This window comes from Dermochelys coriacea, chromosome 1 (genome assembly GCF_009764565.3).
Source record: "Dermochelys coriacea isolate rDerCor1 chromosome 1, rDerCor1.pri.v4, whole genome shotgun sequence".
In the NCBI taxonomy this organism is placed as follows: Eukaryota; Metazoa; Chordata; order Testudines; family Dermochelyidae; genus Dermochelys; species Dermochelys coriacea.
The window spans coordinates 326,907,932-326,926,528 of NC_050068.2; the positions used below are offsets into that span (position 1 = coordinate 326,907,932).

An 18,597-nucleotide genomic window follows, 5' to 3' on the forward strand; every position below is an offset into this window, starting at 1 on the left:
AGAACTGAATCTGGAAAAAATAGCCTTTTTCCATTCCAAATCCCATTTATGGACAAAGCTAAAGAACTGGAAGCCCCACCTAAATAGGACTATCTGCTGATTTGCAGGCTGTGGCTATAGGTTGTAGAGTTTACTCCCTCCTCTTCATTCTGCCAAGACTATAATGTTGCTCTAAGCCACCCACTGCAGCTGCTCCAGAGAAATGCTTGCACTCTCCCATTTTGGAGGATCAGTGTGTCAACCCTGCAGCATGCCCAGGCTATGCCAGTGCAGATCTGTGAAAATCCAAGGTCACATTTACAACTGGGACTCTGACCTGACATAATGGATACTCTTACTCTCTGGGAATCCAAGAGCTCTGTTTTTATCATTGCTTAGCAAGAAGGTAGTGATCTTTCCACTTAGACATGGACTTCACCATAGAGCAATTTGGTGTACATGCCTACTCTTGGAAAGATTGCTCATCTACAAGAATCTGTGGTTCACCTGCTTACTTAGCAGTGTTTCTTGCACAGAGTATATTATGTCATTGCTCTGTAGGTCATACAGGCTTCCAGTTTTTCTGGCTCCAAATCAGGATGTTGGCTTATATCTCTAAAGCCCTGCATAGTTTGGGACCTAGCTGTCTTAGGAACTGCCTTTTTCCTCATACTCCATCCTAGTAGTTTTTGATCAGTCAGGATTTTCTGACAGTTCCCAGTTTTGTGTGTTCCTGAGGCTGGAGGGCTAATGTTTTTAGTGGAGCACTCTTGGTTGTTGAATTTGCTTCCATGTTGGTCCTACAGTCTGAGCTTATGGGTGTTCAGGGCATATAGCAAGGCTTGTCCATTCACTCCATCTTTCTCTTGTGGTTCTTTTTAGTTGCAGTTTTGTCAGTATAGTTTGTTTTAATTTTGGGGGGCAAAGAAGGAGATTGTGTAAATGAGCCTAGAACAACACATTATATACATTTAACAACACAACTTAAATAATTGACTCATACAATTATCATGTGAACATACATTTTGATGTATTTCTGTAGTTTCATCTTATTTAGTGTACACACAAGCCCTTTAGTCTCTGTTATGCGTCAAGGGCCACAGCAGCATCTACTACTCAGGACACATTTCATTGCCACTGTAGTTTTTCAATAGTGATGGTGCTGACCACCATTTCAGAGTTATGCACCTGCTCTGGAATGCCTTGTTATCCCCTCTTTCTGCCATGTCCCTTTATCCAGGGGGTCAACAACACAAATACTAATTTAACATTTTGTTTATAGTTAAGTTCTAAAAAATATGTATAGCTCAGTACTCAGATCTGTCAGTCACTAGTACATCTAGGAAGCAAGTGTTGTCTACCTATTGCAAGTAGTTGGAGTCAGAAATCAGATTCTACTCCCAGCTCTGCCACTGACATGCTGTATGACCTTAAGCAAGTCCCCTAACGTCATTGTGTGCCTCGGTTTACCCATCTTTAAAATGGGGATAAAAATTCATACCCTATCTCAGCAGGGATGTTGAGATTTATTGTTTGTAAAGCATTTTTGGATCTTAAATTAAAGGTTCTATATAGATTTAAAGTATTGACTAGGGATATTCAGAAAACTGCACAATTGTACAAACATAGAATTGAGGGAATTGTTGAATGACAGCTATTTTTTCCATTATGTATGTGACAGTGGAATTGTGATAAATGAAAGGGGAGGGGTCACTCCATTTTATGGACCCAGCCAGCCAGTTAGCTATAAAAAGCCCTCTTAGTAGCTATTCTCTACTTGCTTTACCTGTAAAGGGTTAAAAAGTCTCCCTGCATAGGTAAAAGGAAGGGAGTGGGAACCTGACCAAAAAAGCTAATGGGAAGGCTAGAACTTTTCAAAATTGGGGGGAAAAGACCCCCTTTGTCTGTCTGTTGTGGTTCTCCGGAGAGAGGGGGACAGAGCAGTGATGCTATAAAAAGCTTTGGGCCAGGTATGAAAATCATGGAATATCAGGGTTGGAAGGGACCTCAGGAGGTCATCTAGTCCAACCCCCTGCTCAAAGCAGGGGCAGTCCCCAATTTTTGCCCAAGATCCCTAAATGGCCCTCTCAATGATTTAACTCACAACCTTGAGTTTAGCAGGCCAATGCTCAAACCACTGAGCTATCCCTCAGATCATATCTAGAAACTACTCATTTGAAATCCCAGATATGTAAGTAGATCAGGAAATGTCTAGGAAGATGCAATTCAGTTTGTCTTTTATTTCTTTATGGTTTTTGAACTCCTCTGTGCTAACCCCAATGCTTTTGTTTTGCTTGTAACTTTTAAGATGGACCTCGAGAAGCTATTGTGATGCTTAATCCTTGTAATTGTTTTCTTTAAAAACCTAGCAAAAATCCTAAATTCAGATGCATTTTATTTTTTTTTTTTTAAATAAAATTTACCTTTTTTAAGAACAGGATTGGCTTTTTGTGTCCCTAAGAGGTTTGTGCATGTTGTTTAATTAGCTGGTGGCAACAGCTGATTTCCTTTGTTTTCTTTCTCAGCTCTTCCCCGGAGTGGAGATGAAAGGGCTTGAGGGTACCCCACAGGAAGGAATTCCCAAATGCGCCTTTCTAGGTTCTCAAAGAGGTTTTTGCACTTGGGTGGTGGCAGCATTTACCCATCCAAGATCAGAGAAAAGCTGTAACCTTGGGAGTTTAACACAAGACTGGAGTGGCCAGTATTAATTTTTAGAATCCTTGCGGGCCCCCATCTTCTGTACTCAAAGTGCCAGAGTAGGGAATCAGCCTTGACAGGAATACAAATAGCTATGCATATATCTATCAAAACAGTGGGGAGGTAGGTACAAAATAAGTATGTGTTCATGTTTCTGCTACAGTGCTGTAGTATAAAAACTAAAACCTACGTTATATATAAATTGTGGGTGAGACAGACAAAATTAAAAATGGTAGTAAAATACGTAAATCTAGTACAGTTAGCATTAAATATACTAAAATGAATCTCTCAATGAATGTTTACTATTGCTAATACTATTTAGAACTCAGGTAACTTCTTTCTCTTTTCAAAATGCATTGCAAACTTTAAGTAAGTCTCTCAATGCCCCTGTGAAATAGGAAAATAAGAATTATTAAACCCATTTTTACAACTGGTGAAGAGGGGACAAATTTAGGCCAAAACTTGCAAATGTAGCTGGTAATTTTGAGTGATTCAAATTTTTAGTGTACAGCTTGAGATATCTATGGCCTGATTCTTCAGAGGTTCTGCTCACCTGCTACTCCCAGTTGAAATAACTGAGAGCTGCAGCATACAGTCAGTCTTAAGCTGGGCACCCGAAGATTTGAGACACCCAAAATCAGTGGCCATATATGGAAAATTTTGGCCTTATTGGCCACAGTGGTAGTCATACAGTAGAACCTCCTAGTTACGAACTGCCAGTCAACCACATACCTCATTTGGAATCAGAAGTACACAATCAGGTGGCAGCAGAGACCAAAAAAAAAAAGGCATACATAGTACAATACCGCGTTAAACATAAACTACTACAAAAATAAAGGGAAAGCATCATTTTTCTTCTGCATAGTAAGGTTTCAAAGCTGTATTAAGTCAATGTTCAGTTGTAAACATTTGGAAGAACATAACGTTTTGTTCAGAGTTACGAACAACATCCATTCCCGAGGTGTTCATAACTCTGAGGTTCTATTGCAGCTGGAATTTAATTCAAATACTTGGCTTAGTCTGGTACTTGGACCTTTCTGTCAAGCCCCATTCTCTAGCCCATATCTCTGAATGCATTAATGACACAACCTCCTTTACTACTACTCCCAAAAGACCTTTTGTCAAGTGAAGCTTTCCCTAGTGTAATAGCAAGTTCTCTGAATTCTGTAAGTGAAATCCTGTTTTTACTGATGGGTGCCATGTGCAGGGAAAGGAGAGAACAGAATTGTCTCAGCCATGCATGTGGTACAAGAGATGCTTTGCTGGTATAGGTCAGGATGGTTCAAATTGGGCCTGGGCGAATAACCAGGGACAGCTTATTGCAGCCCCATAAAAAATATGTATTTTCTAGGAAGCAGTCTTAATTGACACATCCATTTAAAAACATGTATTTTTGAGACAATCTTTCCTTTTCTTTTTTTTCCCAAACAGAAAGAGAATTTGACCCAAATAAACACTGTGGAGTACTGGATCCTGAAACAAAGAAACCTTGCACAAGATCACTCACCTGCAAGGTACTTTTCTCAGAAGATAAAATATCAGATGCTTTGTTATAGTTTAAAATCCCATCACGGTAATTTGAGAGGTCATACCTGCTCCTGTCTTGCAGACTATGGGTATGGTATTCAAACACTATCCACAGGTAATTCTTGCTAAAGTAATTCTATTCTGTTTCTTTGATGAATCAGAGCATCTACATCAATCCAATGATATTTTTGACAAAGGTTTTCCTTATCATTTGTGATGCAAAGGGCATTACAGTTTATTTACAGGCTCTCAGTACCATTGCTTTAAACACTGATTTTTGGTTAATATATGCAACAGCACTGTTACACAGTCTCCTTGTAGTAAAGATGAAATTCATTTTCTTATAAATAATTTGAGATCTGCTTATATGGCTAAAAGACTCATGTGACTGAAACAACAGTGTAAGACACGCATATATTTACTGCTGTTGGTCTGTAGAGGGGAACATGGCAGTCTGCTTGAATATCTACCCTTATTTATATTTATATATTTGCCAGTCCAACCAGATCAAATTATTTATTGTAGATTAAGGGCTGCAATTACAATGCTCTAGACAGAATATTAGTAATACTATTTGGCTTGGAAATGGTAAATGGATAGTTTCCATTATGAAAATTGTCCCTAAAGATAATTTAAAGATAAATTGGACACTTCCTGAAAATATTTTTTTGAATTTATCCAGGGCAATGTGGAATAGCAACTTTTTATTGCCATGACTATATCTAAAGTTGTTTTAAGTGGAGTTTTTCTCTTAGAATTGTGTTTCAGAAATTTAGAGCATTGACAAACATTTTTATACAAAAATTCTTTTTAACCACCCTATTTTTAGACTCATTCACTTAACCATCGACGAGCAGTTCCAGGTCGCAAAAAACAGTTTGACATCCTTCTAGCTGAACACAAAGCTCGATCCAGGGAAAAAGAAGTTGCAAAAGACAAGGAGCATCCACAGTCTATAAGGGAAACCCATCAGAGCCATCCCACACCAGCACAGGATTCTTTGCCAGGATCTTCACTGAACTCTGGGCAAGAACCTAAAGTAACATTTCCTGCAAAATCTAGACCACCCAATTCTGTACTCCCTAGGTGAGCAGCCTTCTCAAATGCATGAATGTGATATTCGGAAACTTCTATAGCAAATGTCCCTCTATGTCTTGTGTACAGATAATGCTATATTTGTGTCATATTTATATGGATTATTCCATAATCAACTGTTAATATAGGGTTCTTCTCAGGAGCTGAAAATAGATAACAGCAATAGCGATACTTAAATCACAGTATAATAGTCAGGGCTCTGACTGGGGTGGGGGAGAGTGGTTATTCCATAAACTCTGCCCTCAGTCGCAGAATAGCTGAATGTTTCAGCTAAAATGGTCAGTAGAAATTAGCAAAGTTAATATTCAAATATCATGAATAGGTTTTAGATCAGTTCATTTAAGTGAATCAGGGCAATTCATGCCTCTCGGTTAAGTTTGTGAAAGAAGGTGCCACTTAATAGTTCCTGTTCACTTTAATGGGACTACTTGTACAGGAAAGTGCACTGGGATTATTTACAGGTTTCAGAGTAGCAGCCATGTTAGTCTGTATTCGCAAAAAGAAAAGGAGTACTTGTGGCACCTTAGAGACTTGTTAGTCTCTAAGGTGCCACAAGTACTCCTTTTCTTTTTGGGATTATTTAGTCTGCAGAAGAGAAGAATGAGGGGGGATTTGATAGCTGCTTTGTTACCCGAAAGGGGGTTCCAAAGAGGATGGATCTAGACTATTCTCAGTGGTACCAAATGATAGAACAAGGAGTAATAGTCTCAAGTTGCAGTGGGAGAGGTCTAGGTTGGATATGAGGAAAAGCTTTTTCACTAGGAGGATGGTGAAGCACTAGAATGGGTTACCTAGGGAAGTGACAAAGAAGTGACAAAATCTCCTTCCTTAGAGATTTTTAAAGTCAGGCTTGACAAAGCCCTGGCTGGGATGATTTAGTTGGTGTTGGTCCTGCTTTGAGGAGGGGGCTGGACTAGATGACCTCCTGAGATCCCTTCCAACCCTGATATTCTGTGATTTTATGACTTCAGTGTAAACAAAGTGATCAGCAGCTGGCCCTTAGCACTGTTCTTTCAGGCTGTAGCTAATCATTTCTTATTCATGTTTTCTTTGTAACCACAAGGGCTAATAACACTTCTTAGAATGGAAGCCCAACTTCTAAAAAAAACTGATGAAGCTCCTCTACAGAAGTTCTGACATAGTATACTGGGTCAGTTGAACCTGAGTAATGCTCTGGTAAACTCCCCATGTGTTCTAGTTTCTAGCATATAGTGCAGCAGGCCAAGTGACAGTCACTTGTATCTCTTTTGAACTGGAGCACCAGTTTTTGGATAGTGTGGATGGGGGTCAGTCAAGTCAGATTGATCCATGCTTCTTTTATTATTTCATATTTCCCTTCTTCTGAGAGGTCCCAGTTGGGATTGGGCCCCCAGTGTGCTTGGTATTGTACAATCACATAAAAGATACTGTCCATGCCGCAAAGAGCATATCTAAAATAACCAAGTGACATACAAAGGGCGCAGGAAGAGAGCTACAAACAAGGATATGCAGTTTTTATATGCATATCTGCGCTTGCCATTTCAGAAATTATTCTGAATAAAGTAATTGTCAGGTGCTCCTGTCAGCTCCTCAAGCCAGCAATAATTGGCTAATTCAGTTCAGGGAAGGTTCCATGTGCAGGGAGCATGGAAGAACGTGTGTAGATGTTTGGGTGAGACTGACAAACTGGCAGATGAGGCTGGCATCACCACTGGTGGAGAGGGGAGACTATACAAAGAGATGGGCAAAGAAGCAGGGAATGGCAGAGTGGTGAAGAGACTTAAAGGCTTGCACTTACTGCGGTGAAAGCCAGTGGAGGGTTTCAAAGAGAAGGGTGAAGCGATCAGAACAACAGGCAAGGAAGATGAGCTTACCAGTTATGCTTTGTAGTTCTAGCTGTTAAGTACTCATTTCTGCTGCAATGCCTGCGTTTACCATCATAGTGACTTTTAGCCTTCCTAGCTCTCGTTATGGTGACATGTATAACTGGTTTGAGATTCTAAACTTCAGTGCAGTTAGAGGTGTAAGCAAGTCTGTGCAATTTCCATAAAACAGAGGCAGCTTGGCTACAACTAGTGACATTTTATGGGGGCTGCTTCCTATTATGTTAAGATTCTCATCAACTCCAAGGTAATTTTAGAGAAAAATCTGTTAGGCACTGAAAACATGCCTACATTAGCAGCAGCGTGTTTTTTATTGTAAGCACTCAACAAATGTGCTAGAATGGTTGTTTCTCTAAATCTACCTTTGGACTCTGGATTGTTGCACGTGTGACTTCTCAGAATCAGAGAGTTACAAAACTGAGGGAGAAACAATTTGGCAGTAAATTCACTTGACTAGAGAAGTGACAAAATCAGGCTACCAGTTACAAACCATTTGTTTCCCTCTACCTTCAGACTAGCACACATGCACACTTGGCCACGTAGGGTGCAAGTCTTCACTGACTATAACTGAATTCCCCCAGCGTTTGTTTCTAGGCTGCTTTTGAAGCATATACATTTGTTGCCAAAGAAGGCACTATCGTGCACGGGGGGGGAAGGGGAATTGTTTTGTGGGGTGGGCAGGGAGTGTCTAGCACAAAGCCTGCACTATTCTGGATGGTCTGGATGGTTTTTTTAATAGGGTTTTAGAGAAAGTTAAAGATAAAGTTGTCTACTGGGAAAATCCTACTATATAGAGCTATCTGGATTTACTTAACTAGCTAGAAATAAACTAAGCCAGGCATTTTATTACAGTTAATAAGTTAGTTGACCTTCTTCTGGTAGGAATTTCATAGCAAATAAAATTGCAGAACTGGACACCTAGTTTTTTGGCAAGTAATAGAGTAATGGTTCCATGTGTCAGCCTTTCAGTTTCTTTCCCATTTATTTTTTGTTTTTATTCAAATATACCTTCTTTGCCTTTCATACCTCTTAACTGACCCTCTTTGTGAGCCCCAAATGTAACTTCATCAATACAAATTTAATGGTGAAAGGCTGAACTGTGAAAGTGATATAATTTTTTAAAAATCTTCTTAATTACACCACATCATTTTTATGCTTCTTGTGCTGTCATTTCTTGTGCCATTTACTTTGGAGCTTGAACAGATGTTGTGCGGGTTTAGCGGTTTTAGCAAACTGGTTATGGAGCTTCTTCAAAACATTGAGACTGTAAATCTTTTTTCTCCTCTTAGATCATCATCTGCAAATAGTGTAAACAGCAACAGTTCTTCAAACCACAGTGGCTATGTACCGGAACTGCCACTATCTTACATGGGAGGAGATTTAGCTAGTAGATTGTCCAGTGATGAAGGAGAAGTGGATGGAGCTGAAGAATCCGAGAAATTAGACTGTCATTTTTCTGGACACCACCCGAGGCCTCTTGGGGTATGTCTGTCTTTGTCTGCTGCTGTTATTGTTTATACAGTGCCATTGGTGTATATGGCATTCTACAGACATGTAAGAAATAAGGACCCTGCATTCTGAAGTTTTCAGTCAAAATAAGACAAATACATCTGATTATGACAGAAGACAATGATGGGTAGGAGAGGAGGGGAGAGACAGGTTAGTGCACATGACATATTAATAGTACAAGGTTATGGGCACAATAAAAGATCAGCTGTAGAAAAACAAAGTTTTAGGGCTAGATTTCCCTCTCCCGAACATCAGTATAAACCAAAAGTAATTCTGATGTAATGAATAGTTACACTTGTGTAAAACTGTCATGAGAGGACAATTAGCCTTTATATCTTGGGAAGAGCTAACCTCTTAGGTTAAATGACAACATCTAAATGTCCTTGAAAATCTTATAGCAACAAAAAAGCTACCAAGTGATTAAGCTGCTTTATATTCTTGAGTATGTGTAGCCCACCTTGGAGCAATAACACTTCCGGAGTGCTATTTTCATATGAATGCACTTGTGCATTGATCTCATTGCCTTATTCATCTAAAAATGGAGTGTCCTCTCCTGAGTGAGGCTTAATCCATCTGCTCTGGAAGCACTCTGCCTCAAGTGTGTGCCGGTCTGGCTGCTCCTGTTGTCTTTCTCCTCTGCTGGTTTTAAGTTTTATTGTTACTCATAAGTGCAGCCATATGGCACCAGAACTGAAGAGTGTATTTGTTTATCTAGTACAATGAAAGCAGTCATCAGATAATTCTTGAACTCTTGAGCAGACAGCTCTCATAAAAATCAAGCTCAGGAAATTAATTGACAACTAGAAGTTTTCATCAATTTATTTTCTATACAATTTGCACAATTAAGAGAATGTACTTCTATTATCACACCACAGTAACACACTGAAACAGTATGACGACTGCGACGTAGTCTAGACCTCAGACTTAAATGTGCATAATTCCCATTGAAGGAAAGGGAAATTTTACCTGTGTTGTTACTCCTGGACTAGGCACATAGATGCCCCCAACATTAACATATGTTTACACTGATTTTCAAATTAAATTTAAATATTGCTCCATCTGTATGTTTATTTTCCCCGTGTTTTAAAGGATAGCCAGCATTAGAATTTATCCTGCTGTAATTTATCATGTCCAGAAACTACAAGGGCTTGTTCGATGCATCCTACTATGTGACTGTCAATTATACAAAATTGTAGGTGGCACTTTCTGAGACGGATCGCATAGAAGTGATTTCAGAGTCACTGAACAGTAAAGAAAAGCTAAAATTCTTTTAAAATTAAAAAAACCCTACAGAATTATGTAATGTAGCATCAACTCTCCAAAATGTTTATTAATTTTGGATGGTCTCCTAACCCAGAGGCAGAGTGAAGTGGAGCTTCTCAAAGTGAAGATGACATCCCTAACTTGTGAAAAAATTTCTCTTATCTCCATCCAGCATGTGCCTCTTTTCCTCACAATTGTATTTGAACTTATGCTAAGGAATTTATAATGTTAAATTATACCCATTGTCTGGGTACTGGCACTCAAATACTGCAGTTGATGGGTGTTTGTATAGGAGACCAGATGGGGTAGATAGCATGTCTCATTTCATTAAGTACTATTCTTTTAATGTTGCATGAAGCAACACATAAGACAACTATAGCAAAGCTTTTGTCACCAGTAGAATTGTACAGTAAAGAAATCTCCATAAAACATTGGGTATCTGTCTGTCTAGTATTCTCTGCAGTATCACCAGGCAGACTCATGTTGGATTGTTTTCTCAGCCTTTTTATAGAGGATTGTGTGGGCTTGGATGCAGTGAAAGAAGTATGAAAGAACTGCTGGATACAGAATGCATTGTTACCCCACAGCCGCCCCACCGTGTGTCAGAGGAACAGCGTTCATGAGTGTGAAGAGACAGTGACTCTGTAATAATGAATGTTGGCCTGGTTAATTGGATGTATAGTGTATGGATATATTGGTTTAGCTCAACCTAGGAATAAATCTGTTGGGTTTGTCTGACTAGGAAAACAGGCAGAAAGAAAAGACTGGCTCAATATAAGCAACTGCTCAGGAAATACTTGTCGTTAAGGGATAGTGGCAGAACCATCAGCTCTGAAAACTCCAGCTCAATCTCCTGAAGAGCCTACAGGAGTGGTTTTGACCAGAAAACTCAGGGACCAGAATGTGACAGGTCTCCTCCTTCCCTCCCCCCACGGGGAGCCACCTGGAACTGGGGTACCACTGAGCCCTCTGACTCACCAGCTTGGGCTCCCTCTCACCCTGTGTTGCTGTAACAAGCTGCAGACCTGCTCCCAGTCTTATACTTCCAACAGCATACACACAGGTAGGGACACATCCAGTTGCAGTTACATGCAGGCTCTCTGACCAGCCACTGCATAAACCAACAATAGAGAGCCTACAGCCAAAATAACCACCAGCTTCACAATTTAGGACCCCCCACTGGAGTATAAACCCAGAATTATACCATCTTGCGCTGTGCACAGGGAACTGTACAGCATAAGCTCATAGAGTTCACACACACCCCAATGTGGAGATGAATATGCAACAGCCTGTGCTGCTTGAGCTATGATTTCCCACACACTTCACTCTAACTCACTGGTTTAGATAAACAAAAACAAGTTTATTAACTACAAAAGATAGATTTTAAGTTATTATAAGTGAGAGCAAACAGATCAAAGCAGATCACCTCGTAAATAAACAAAAACGCAAATTAAGTCTAAGATACTAGAAAGATAGGATATGAAATAGCAAATTCTCACCGAGGCTGATGATGCAGGTTTTCAGATTCTCAAGGCCCAAGCTGCACTTGCTTTACAGCTTGGAATCCCCAGGTTTTCAGACACAGGCTAGAAATCCCTTTAGCCTGACTCCAGCATCCCTGAGTTCAGTCTTTCTTCCTCAGGTGTTTCCAGAAGTCTTCTGTGTGGGGAGTGAAGAAAACCTGATGATGTCACTCTCTGCCTTGTATAGCTTTAGCACATGGCAGGGACTCTTTGTCCCAAACTTCAGTTTGTGGAAAAACACTGGTATCCAAGATGGAGTCCAGAGTCAAGGCTCTTGCATACCTTGCTGAATCATAGCAGCCATTACTTAATAAGTTTCTGGAGTGTTCTCAGGAAGGCTCACCACGTGGGAGATAGGCTTCTCCTAAAGCCTATTGTTTTCCTTAGTGACTCATTACCCTGAATAGACCCTTCCCAGCCACTTTTCTAGACTGAAAGCATCTTACCTAGTGGGTGTCACCCTGGTGTAACTACATTTGAAATACAGATATATAGTCAATATTCATAACTTCAGATCCAAAATAATACATGCATACAAATAGGACAGTCCTATTCAGCAAATCATAAAACTTTCCAATGTCACCTCACATAACCTGTCTTGTACAAAATGCATCATAATTATGCCATAATTATATCGTAATAATATCACTGTGAAGAACTGTAACAAGGTTTAAAAGGAACCCTCTCTCAAGAGAGAGGTAGTGAGCATTTGGGGGAACCAGTCTGAGAGACAGGGATCTCCTGGGGTGTCTGAAGAAGATAGGCCTGCCTAATTCGAACCATCCTAGGGGATTGTGAAACTTTTGGTAAGGTAGACATGTGTAGATTGTTGAATTAAAATCTTTTTTATCTAAAAACTTTGTTCTTTCTACTAAAATAAACAGTACTTCGATTTTATCCCTTGTATACTGCTGGCCACAGACTCCCAAAGGGAAGAACCACAGGTGCCTAAACTCAGTAAGACTTGCTGAGTTGATACACTGGTTACTGTAGTATGGGCCTGGTCTAGGAGTGGGCAAATTGCAGAATTCCACCCCAGGGTAGGTAAAAGCACAAGGCCTAGCACCTTGAGTGGATACTCTGAGAGAGATCAGAAAGGGAAGAGAGGTGCAGGTAGTGTAATTATGTCAGTGTATTTCAATACAGCCACCTTCATCCAGAATAAAAGTAGCTGCAGTATGCAATCTTGAGGGTAAGACTAAGTATAACTGGAGAAGTGAGGGAATGTTCAGGGTTCGTCAGGGATGCACAGTAACCTCCCTCCTCTCTTCCATTCCACATATGCTTAATAAATATAATGTGTTATTTCATGTGAAATAAACTTTGTTTGCTCACGGTGACCTAGTCATTGATCCTGGGGTGTGATACAGTCACCTCAATCCATGTAATCACGATAACAGCTATGCTCTGAGAGGCGATGTAATCTGGTTTTACTCCACCACTTTTGTGTTCTTTTTACCCCTTCTTTGGCAACCCAATACAAAATATTACTTTTTGCTAGGATGACCAGCAGCTGGCCATCTGCAGTCTGAGAGTGGTGTGTCTTGCATCTTCCTACAGATGCGTAATTGCTATGGTGCATGGGAACTGCACTGACAGAGTGTGAGAGTTACAAGAGTATCCCGAACATATATATCACTGGAGCCATAGCATGCTGTTGGACCAGTTCGCAGTGTGCTGAAACAGAAAGACAGAAAAACAAGCTAATTGTATGAAGTAATAGTGTTCCTAGGTTATTGGCTGTTGGCATTAGGAGCAGGAATGAAGGCTAAGTTAAATAAAGATGAGTACAGAGATAAGTGTATCAAGGGGCTAGAAAAGTGGTTCCATTGTTGTCTGATGTTGACTTCTAAGAGGAATCTACTCCACAGAGATCTGTTGCTCCAGCCCCCTGCCACAGTTAAGGATCGGTAATGGTGACCAAAGAGAAAGTAGACAACCCAAAAGCATGGAAAGCTTTCAGTGATGCCCTTTCAGTGGTTTTTAAATTTATCCCCAAAAGTCTTTAAAGGTTGTGGTGAAAAGGCACCCTTTCAGAGTCTTCTGTAGAATTTCCACAGGGAGATAGTACCCACTAGTCAATGCATGTGCAGCCAGGAGAATGGGGTGTTGTGCACTCTTCTGTACAGGATGTACTGGCGGCAGTGCTTTTTCTTCTCTTCCTGAAGTGTCATCTATGCAGTCCTTGTGAAGTAGCTTATTAAGGACAGTGGTACAGTGCTTTTCATTTCTTTTCTTTAGAATGATTTGTATTCTTGCTTAATGAAATGTGATATTTAACATGCATTGAATGGTATCGCTGATTGAGGCAGTTACAGTATTAGCAGGAATTACTTCACTAACATTGCAGTTCAGGATTGACATGATGTGTGAAAGAGAAAGTATGACTCTGATATTAGAATCAAGCCCTTAACCCACAAAGGTGAGTTTTTAGCGGATGTATAAAATACCCCTGACAACGAGCTGAAATGTTAAACATACTTTCCTGCATGATATATGAAATAACTGGTGATATTTTCTTCTGTCTATAGCTGACTTTTTAAAAAAATATATATTTGTGTTGTGCAAGTGTGTGTGTGTGTATGTGTATATATATAAAAATATAAAAATATTTCTCTATACATTTTGTACTAATTTATTAGTCTATTAGCAACATAGAAATGTCTTTTCTTTCAGTTTTGTTCATTTGGCAGTCGCTTAATGGGAAGAGGATACTATGTATTTGACAGAAGATGGGACCATTTTCGATTCGCACTAAACTCCATGGTAGAAAAACACTTGAATTCACAGATGTGGAAGTAAGTGAGAATTTTGCACCATGTGGTTGTTTTATTCTTTTATAATAGTTAATGCTTACAGTCTTCTAAATTAACCACTTCCAGGAAAAGCTTTTTTTAAAGTTACCTGGCACATTAGGTAGTGTCATTTACATGAATACAATTTTATTCTTTGTACTCGAGAAGTACAGCTAGCTTTTAGGAGCTTGCAGCACAACAGAATAATTTTTTAGTCACCATTCCAAAGCAGATTTCTACTTGGTGGCTGATGATGATCTTAACAGAAGTGTACCACATCTAGGTTACTTGTCCCTCTGTACCTCTAGGGTAGGGTAGTTCCATTAGCCTTCTAACTGCTTATGTGTCATTCTGTTGTAGAACCCATTTTTTTCAAAATATTTGTGTCTGCTTCATGCAATTGTAAGGTTTATTATCTACAGACATGGCTTTCTTTACCCATTATTTTGCCCTGACTTCACTGAGAGGCCCATGTACAAAAGATCTTTTTCCTTGGTTATCATTGAGGTGGTGGTGGTAGTGGTGATTCAGAGATATACTAGAGCAATATATTGATGGTTGAATGCTCACTGTTTGCAAACCCACAAAAACCCAAAGTAGTTTTCTCCATACTGACTGAAATACCCCTGACAACAAGCTGAAATGTTAAACATATTTCATATATCATGCAGGAAAGGAACTGGTGATATTTTTCTCTGTCTAGAGCTGACTTTAAAATTATATATATATTTGTGTTGTGCAAGTGCGTGTGTATATATAATGTAAGAAATGGTCAAATGAAAAAAGTCCCATTCAATTACAGCATGTAATGGCAGACAGCTAAAAACTGACAAGTTTTTAAAGTGCTTATATACCAATGCTAGAGTCTAAATAATAAGATGGGTGAACTATAGTGCCTTGTATTAAATGAAGGTATTGATATAATAGGCATCACAGAAACTTGGTGGAATAAGGATCATCAATGGGACACAGTAATACCAGGGTACAAAATATATCGGAAGGATAGAACAGGTCTTGCTGGTGGGGGAGTGGCACTATATATGAAAGAAAGAGTAGAATCAAATAAAGTAAAAATCTTAAATGAACCAAACTGTACATAGAATCTCTATGGGTAGTAATTTCATGCTCTAATAATAAGAATATAGCAGTAGTGATATATTACCGACCACCTGACCAGGATGGTGATAGTGACTGTGAAATGCTCAGGGAGATTAGAGAGGCTATTAAAATAAAAAGCTCAATAATAATGTGGGATTTCAACTATCCCCATATTGACTGGGTACATGTCACCTCAGGACGGGATGCAGAGATACAGTTTCTTGACACCTTAAATGACTGCTTCTTGGAGCAGCTAGTCCTGGAACCCACAAGAGGAGAGACAATTCTTGATTTAGTCCTAAGTAGAGCACAGGATCTGGTCCAAGAGGTGAATATAGTTGGACTGCTTGGTAATAGTGACCATAATATAATTAAATTTAACATTCCTGTGGCGGGGAAAACACCACAGCAGCTCCAAACTGTAGCATTTAATTTCAGAAAGGGGAACTACACAAAAATGAGGAGGTTAGTTAAACAGAAATTAAAAGGTACAGTGCCAAAAGTGAAATCCCTGCAAGCTGCATGGAAACTTTTTAGAGACATCATAATAGAGGCTCAACTTAAATGTGTACCCCAATTAAAAAACATAGTAAGAGAACCAAAAAAGTACCACTGTGGCTAAACAACAAAGTAAAAGAAGCAGTGATAGGCAAAAAGGCATCCTTTAAAAAGTGGAAGTTAAATCCTAGTGAGGAAAATAGAAAGGAGCATAAACTCTGGCAAATTAAGTGTAAAAATATAATTAGGAAAGCCAAAAAAGAATGTGAAGAACAGCTAGCCAAAGGTTCAAGAAGTAATAGCAAAAAAAAAAAGGACATTAGAAGCAGGAAGCCTGCTAAACAACCAATAGGGTCATTGGACGATCGAGATGCTAAAGGAGCACTCAAGGACAATAAAGCCATTGCAGAGAAATTAAATGAATTATTTGCATCGGTCTTCATAGCTGAGGATGTGAGCGAGATTCCCAAACCTGAGCCATTCTTCTTTAGGTGACCAATCTGAGGAAGTTTCCCAGACTGAGGTGTCATTAGAGGAGGTTTTGGAACAAATTGATAAACTAAACAGTAGTAAGTCACCAGGACCAGATGGTATTCACCCAAGAGTTCTGAAGTAACTCAAATGTGAAATTGAAGAACTACTAACTCTAGTATGTAACCTATCATTTAAATCAGGTTCTGTACCAAATGACTGGAGGATAGCTAATGTGATGCCAATTTTTAAAAAGGGCTCCAGAGGTGACCCCGGCAATTACAGGCAGGTACGCCTGACATCAGTACCGGGCAAACTGTTTGAAGCTATAGTCAAGAACAAAATTGACAGACACATAGATTAACATAATTTGTTGGGAAAGAGTCAGCGTGGTTTTTGTAAAGGGAAATCATGCTTCACCAATCTACTAGAATTCTTTCAGGGGGTCAACAAGCATGTGGACAAGGGAGATCCAGTGGATATAATGTACTTAGATTTTCAGAAAGCCTTTGACAAGGTCCTCACCAAAGGCTCTTAAGCAAAGTAAGCTGTCATGATAAGAGAGACGGTCCTTTCATTGATTGGTAACCGGTTAAAAGGTCGGAAACAAAGGGTAGGAATAAATGATCAGTTTTCAGACTGGAGAGGGTAAGCAGTGGTGTCCCCCATGGGTCTGTACTGGGACCAGTCCTATTCAACATATTAATAAATGTTCTGGAAAAAGGGGTAAACAGTGATGTGGCAAAATTTGCAGATGATACAAAACTACTCAAGATAATTAAGTCCCAGGCAGACTGCGAAGAGCTACAAAAGGATCTCTCAAAACTGGGTGACTGGGCAACAAAATGGCAGATGAAATTCAATGAGGATAAATGCAAAGTAATGCACATTGGAAAACATAATCCTAATTATGCATACAAAATTAGGTGTTACCACTCAAGAAAGAGATCTTGGAGTCATTGTGGATAGTTCTCTGAAAACATCCACTCAATGTGCAGCGGCAGTCAAAAAACCTAACAGAATGTTGGGAATCATTAAGAAAGGGATAGATAATAAGCAAGAAAATATCATATTGCCTCTATATAAATCCATGATATACCCACATCTTGAATACTCCATGCAGATGTGGTCGCCCCATCTCAAAAAAGATATATTGGAATTGGAAATGATTCAGAAAAGAGCAACAAAAACGATTAGGGGTACAGAACAGCTGCCATATGAGGAAAGATTAATAAGACTGGGACTTTTCAGCTTGGAAAAGAGATGACTAAAGGGGATATGACTGAGATCTAAAAAATCATGACTGGTGTGGAGAAAGTAAATAAGGCAGTTCATAACACAAGAACTAAGGAGCAGGTTTAAAACAAACAAAAAAAAGTATTTCTTCACACAATGCATAGTCAACCTGTGGAACTCTTTGCCAGAGAAGGTTGTGAAGGCCAAGACTATAACAGGATTCAAAAAAGAATAAGATAAATTCATGGAGGATAGGTCCATCAATGGCTATTAGCCAGAATGGGCAGGGATGGTGTCAGAATCAAAGAAGATTAGGGTTGGAAGAGGAGGTCATCTAGTCCAACCCTCTGCTCAAAGCAGGAGTAACCCTCAACTAAATCATCCCAGCTAGGGCTTTGTAAAGCCGGGTCTTAAAAACCTCTAAGGATGGAGATTCCACCATCTCCCTAGGTAACCCATGCCAGTGCTTCACCACCCTCCTAGTGAAATAGTTTTTCCTAATATCAAACCTAGACCTCCCCCACTGCAACTTGAGACCATTGCTCCTTGTTCTATCATCTGCCACCCTAGAGAACAGCCGAGCTCCATCGTCTTTGGAATCCCCCTTCAGATAGTTGAAGGCTACTATGAAATCCTCCCCTCACTCTTCTCTTCTTCAGACTAAATAAGCCCAGTTCCCTCAGCCTCTCCTCATAAGTCATGTGCCCCAGCCCCCTAATCATTTTTGTTGCGTTCCGCTGGACTTTCTCCAATTTGTTGACATCCTTCTGTAGTGGGGGGCCCAAAACTGGATGCAGTACTCCAGATGTGTCCTCACCAGTGCTGAATAGAGGGAAATAATCACTTCCCTCGATCTGCTGGCAATGCTCCTACGACTGCAGCCCAATATGCCGTTAGCCTTCTTGGCAACAAGGGCACACCATTGACTCATATCCAGCTTCTCGTCCACTATAATCCCCAGGTCCTTTTCTGCAGAACTGCCGCTTAGCCAGTCGGTCCCCAGCTTGTAGCAGTGCATGGGATTCTTCCGTCCTAAGTGCAGGA

The 18,597-nt window shown here is 39.8% G+C and overlaps 1 protein-coding gene across 9 annotated transcripts in view; it reads left to right on the forward strand.

Annotated features, from left to right (window-relative positions):
* Positions 1-18,597, forward strand: part of ATXN7L1 (ataxin 7 like 1) — a 204,230-nt gene that overhangs the window by 164,777 nt on the left and 20,856 nt on the right. For all 9 annotated transcript variants that reach the window (XM_038416750.2, XM_038416777.2, XM_043497164.1 and 6 more), the window contains 4 exons: positions 4,108-4,190; positions 5,033-5,289; positions 8,450-8,642; positions 14,132-14,253. In XM_038416750.2, the coding sequence (XP_038272678.1) occupies positions 4,108-4,190; positions 5,033-5,289; positions 8,450-8,642; positions 14,132-14,253 (655 nt within the window). The remainder of the gene's footprint in view (positions 1-4,107; positions 4,191-5,032; positions 5,290-8,449; positions 8,643-14,131; positions 14,254-18,597) is intronic.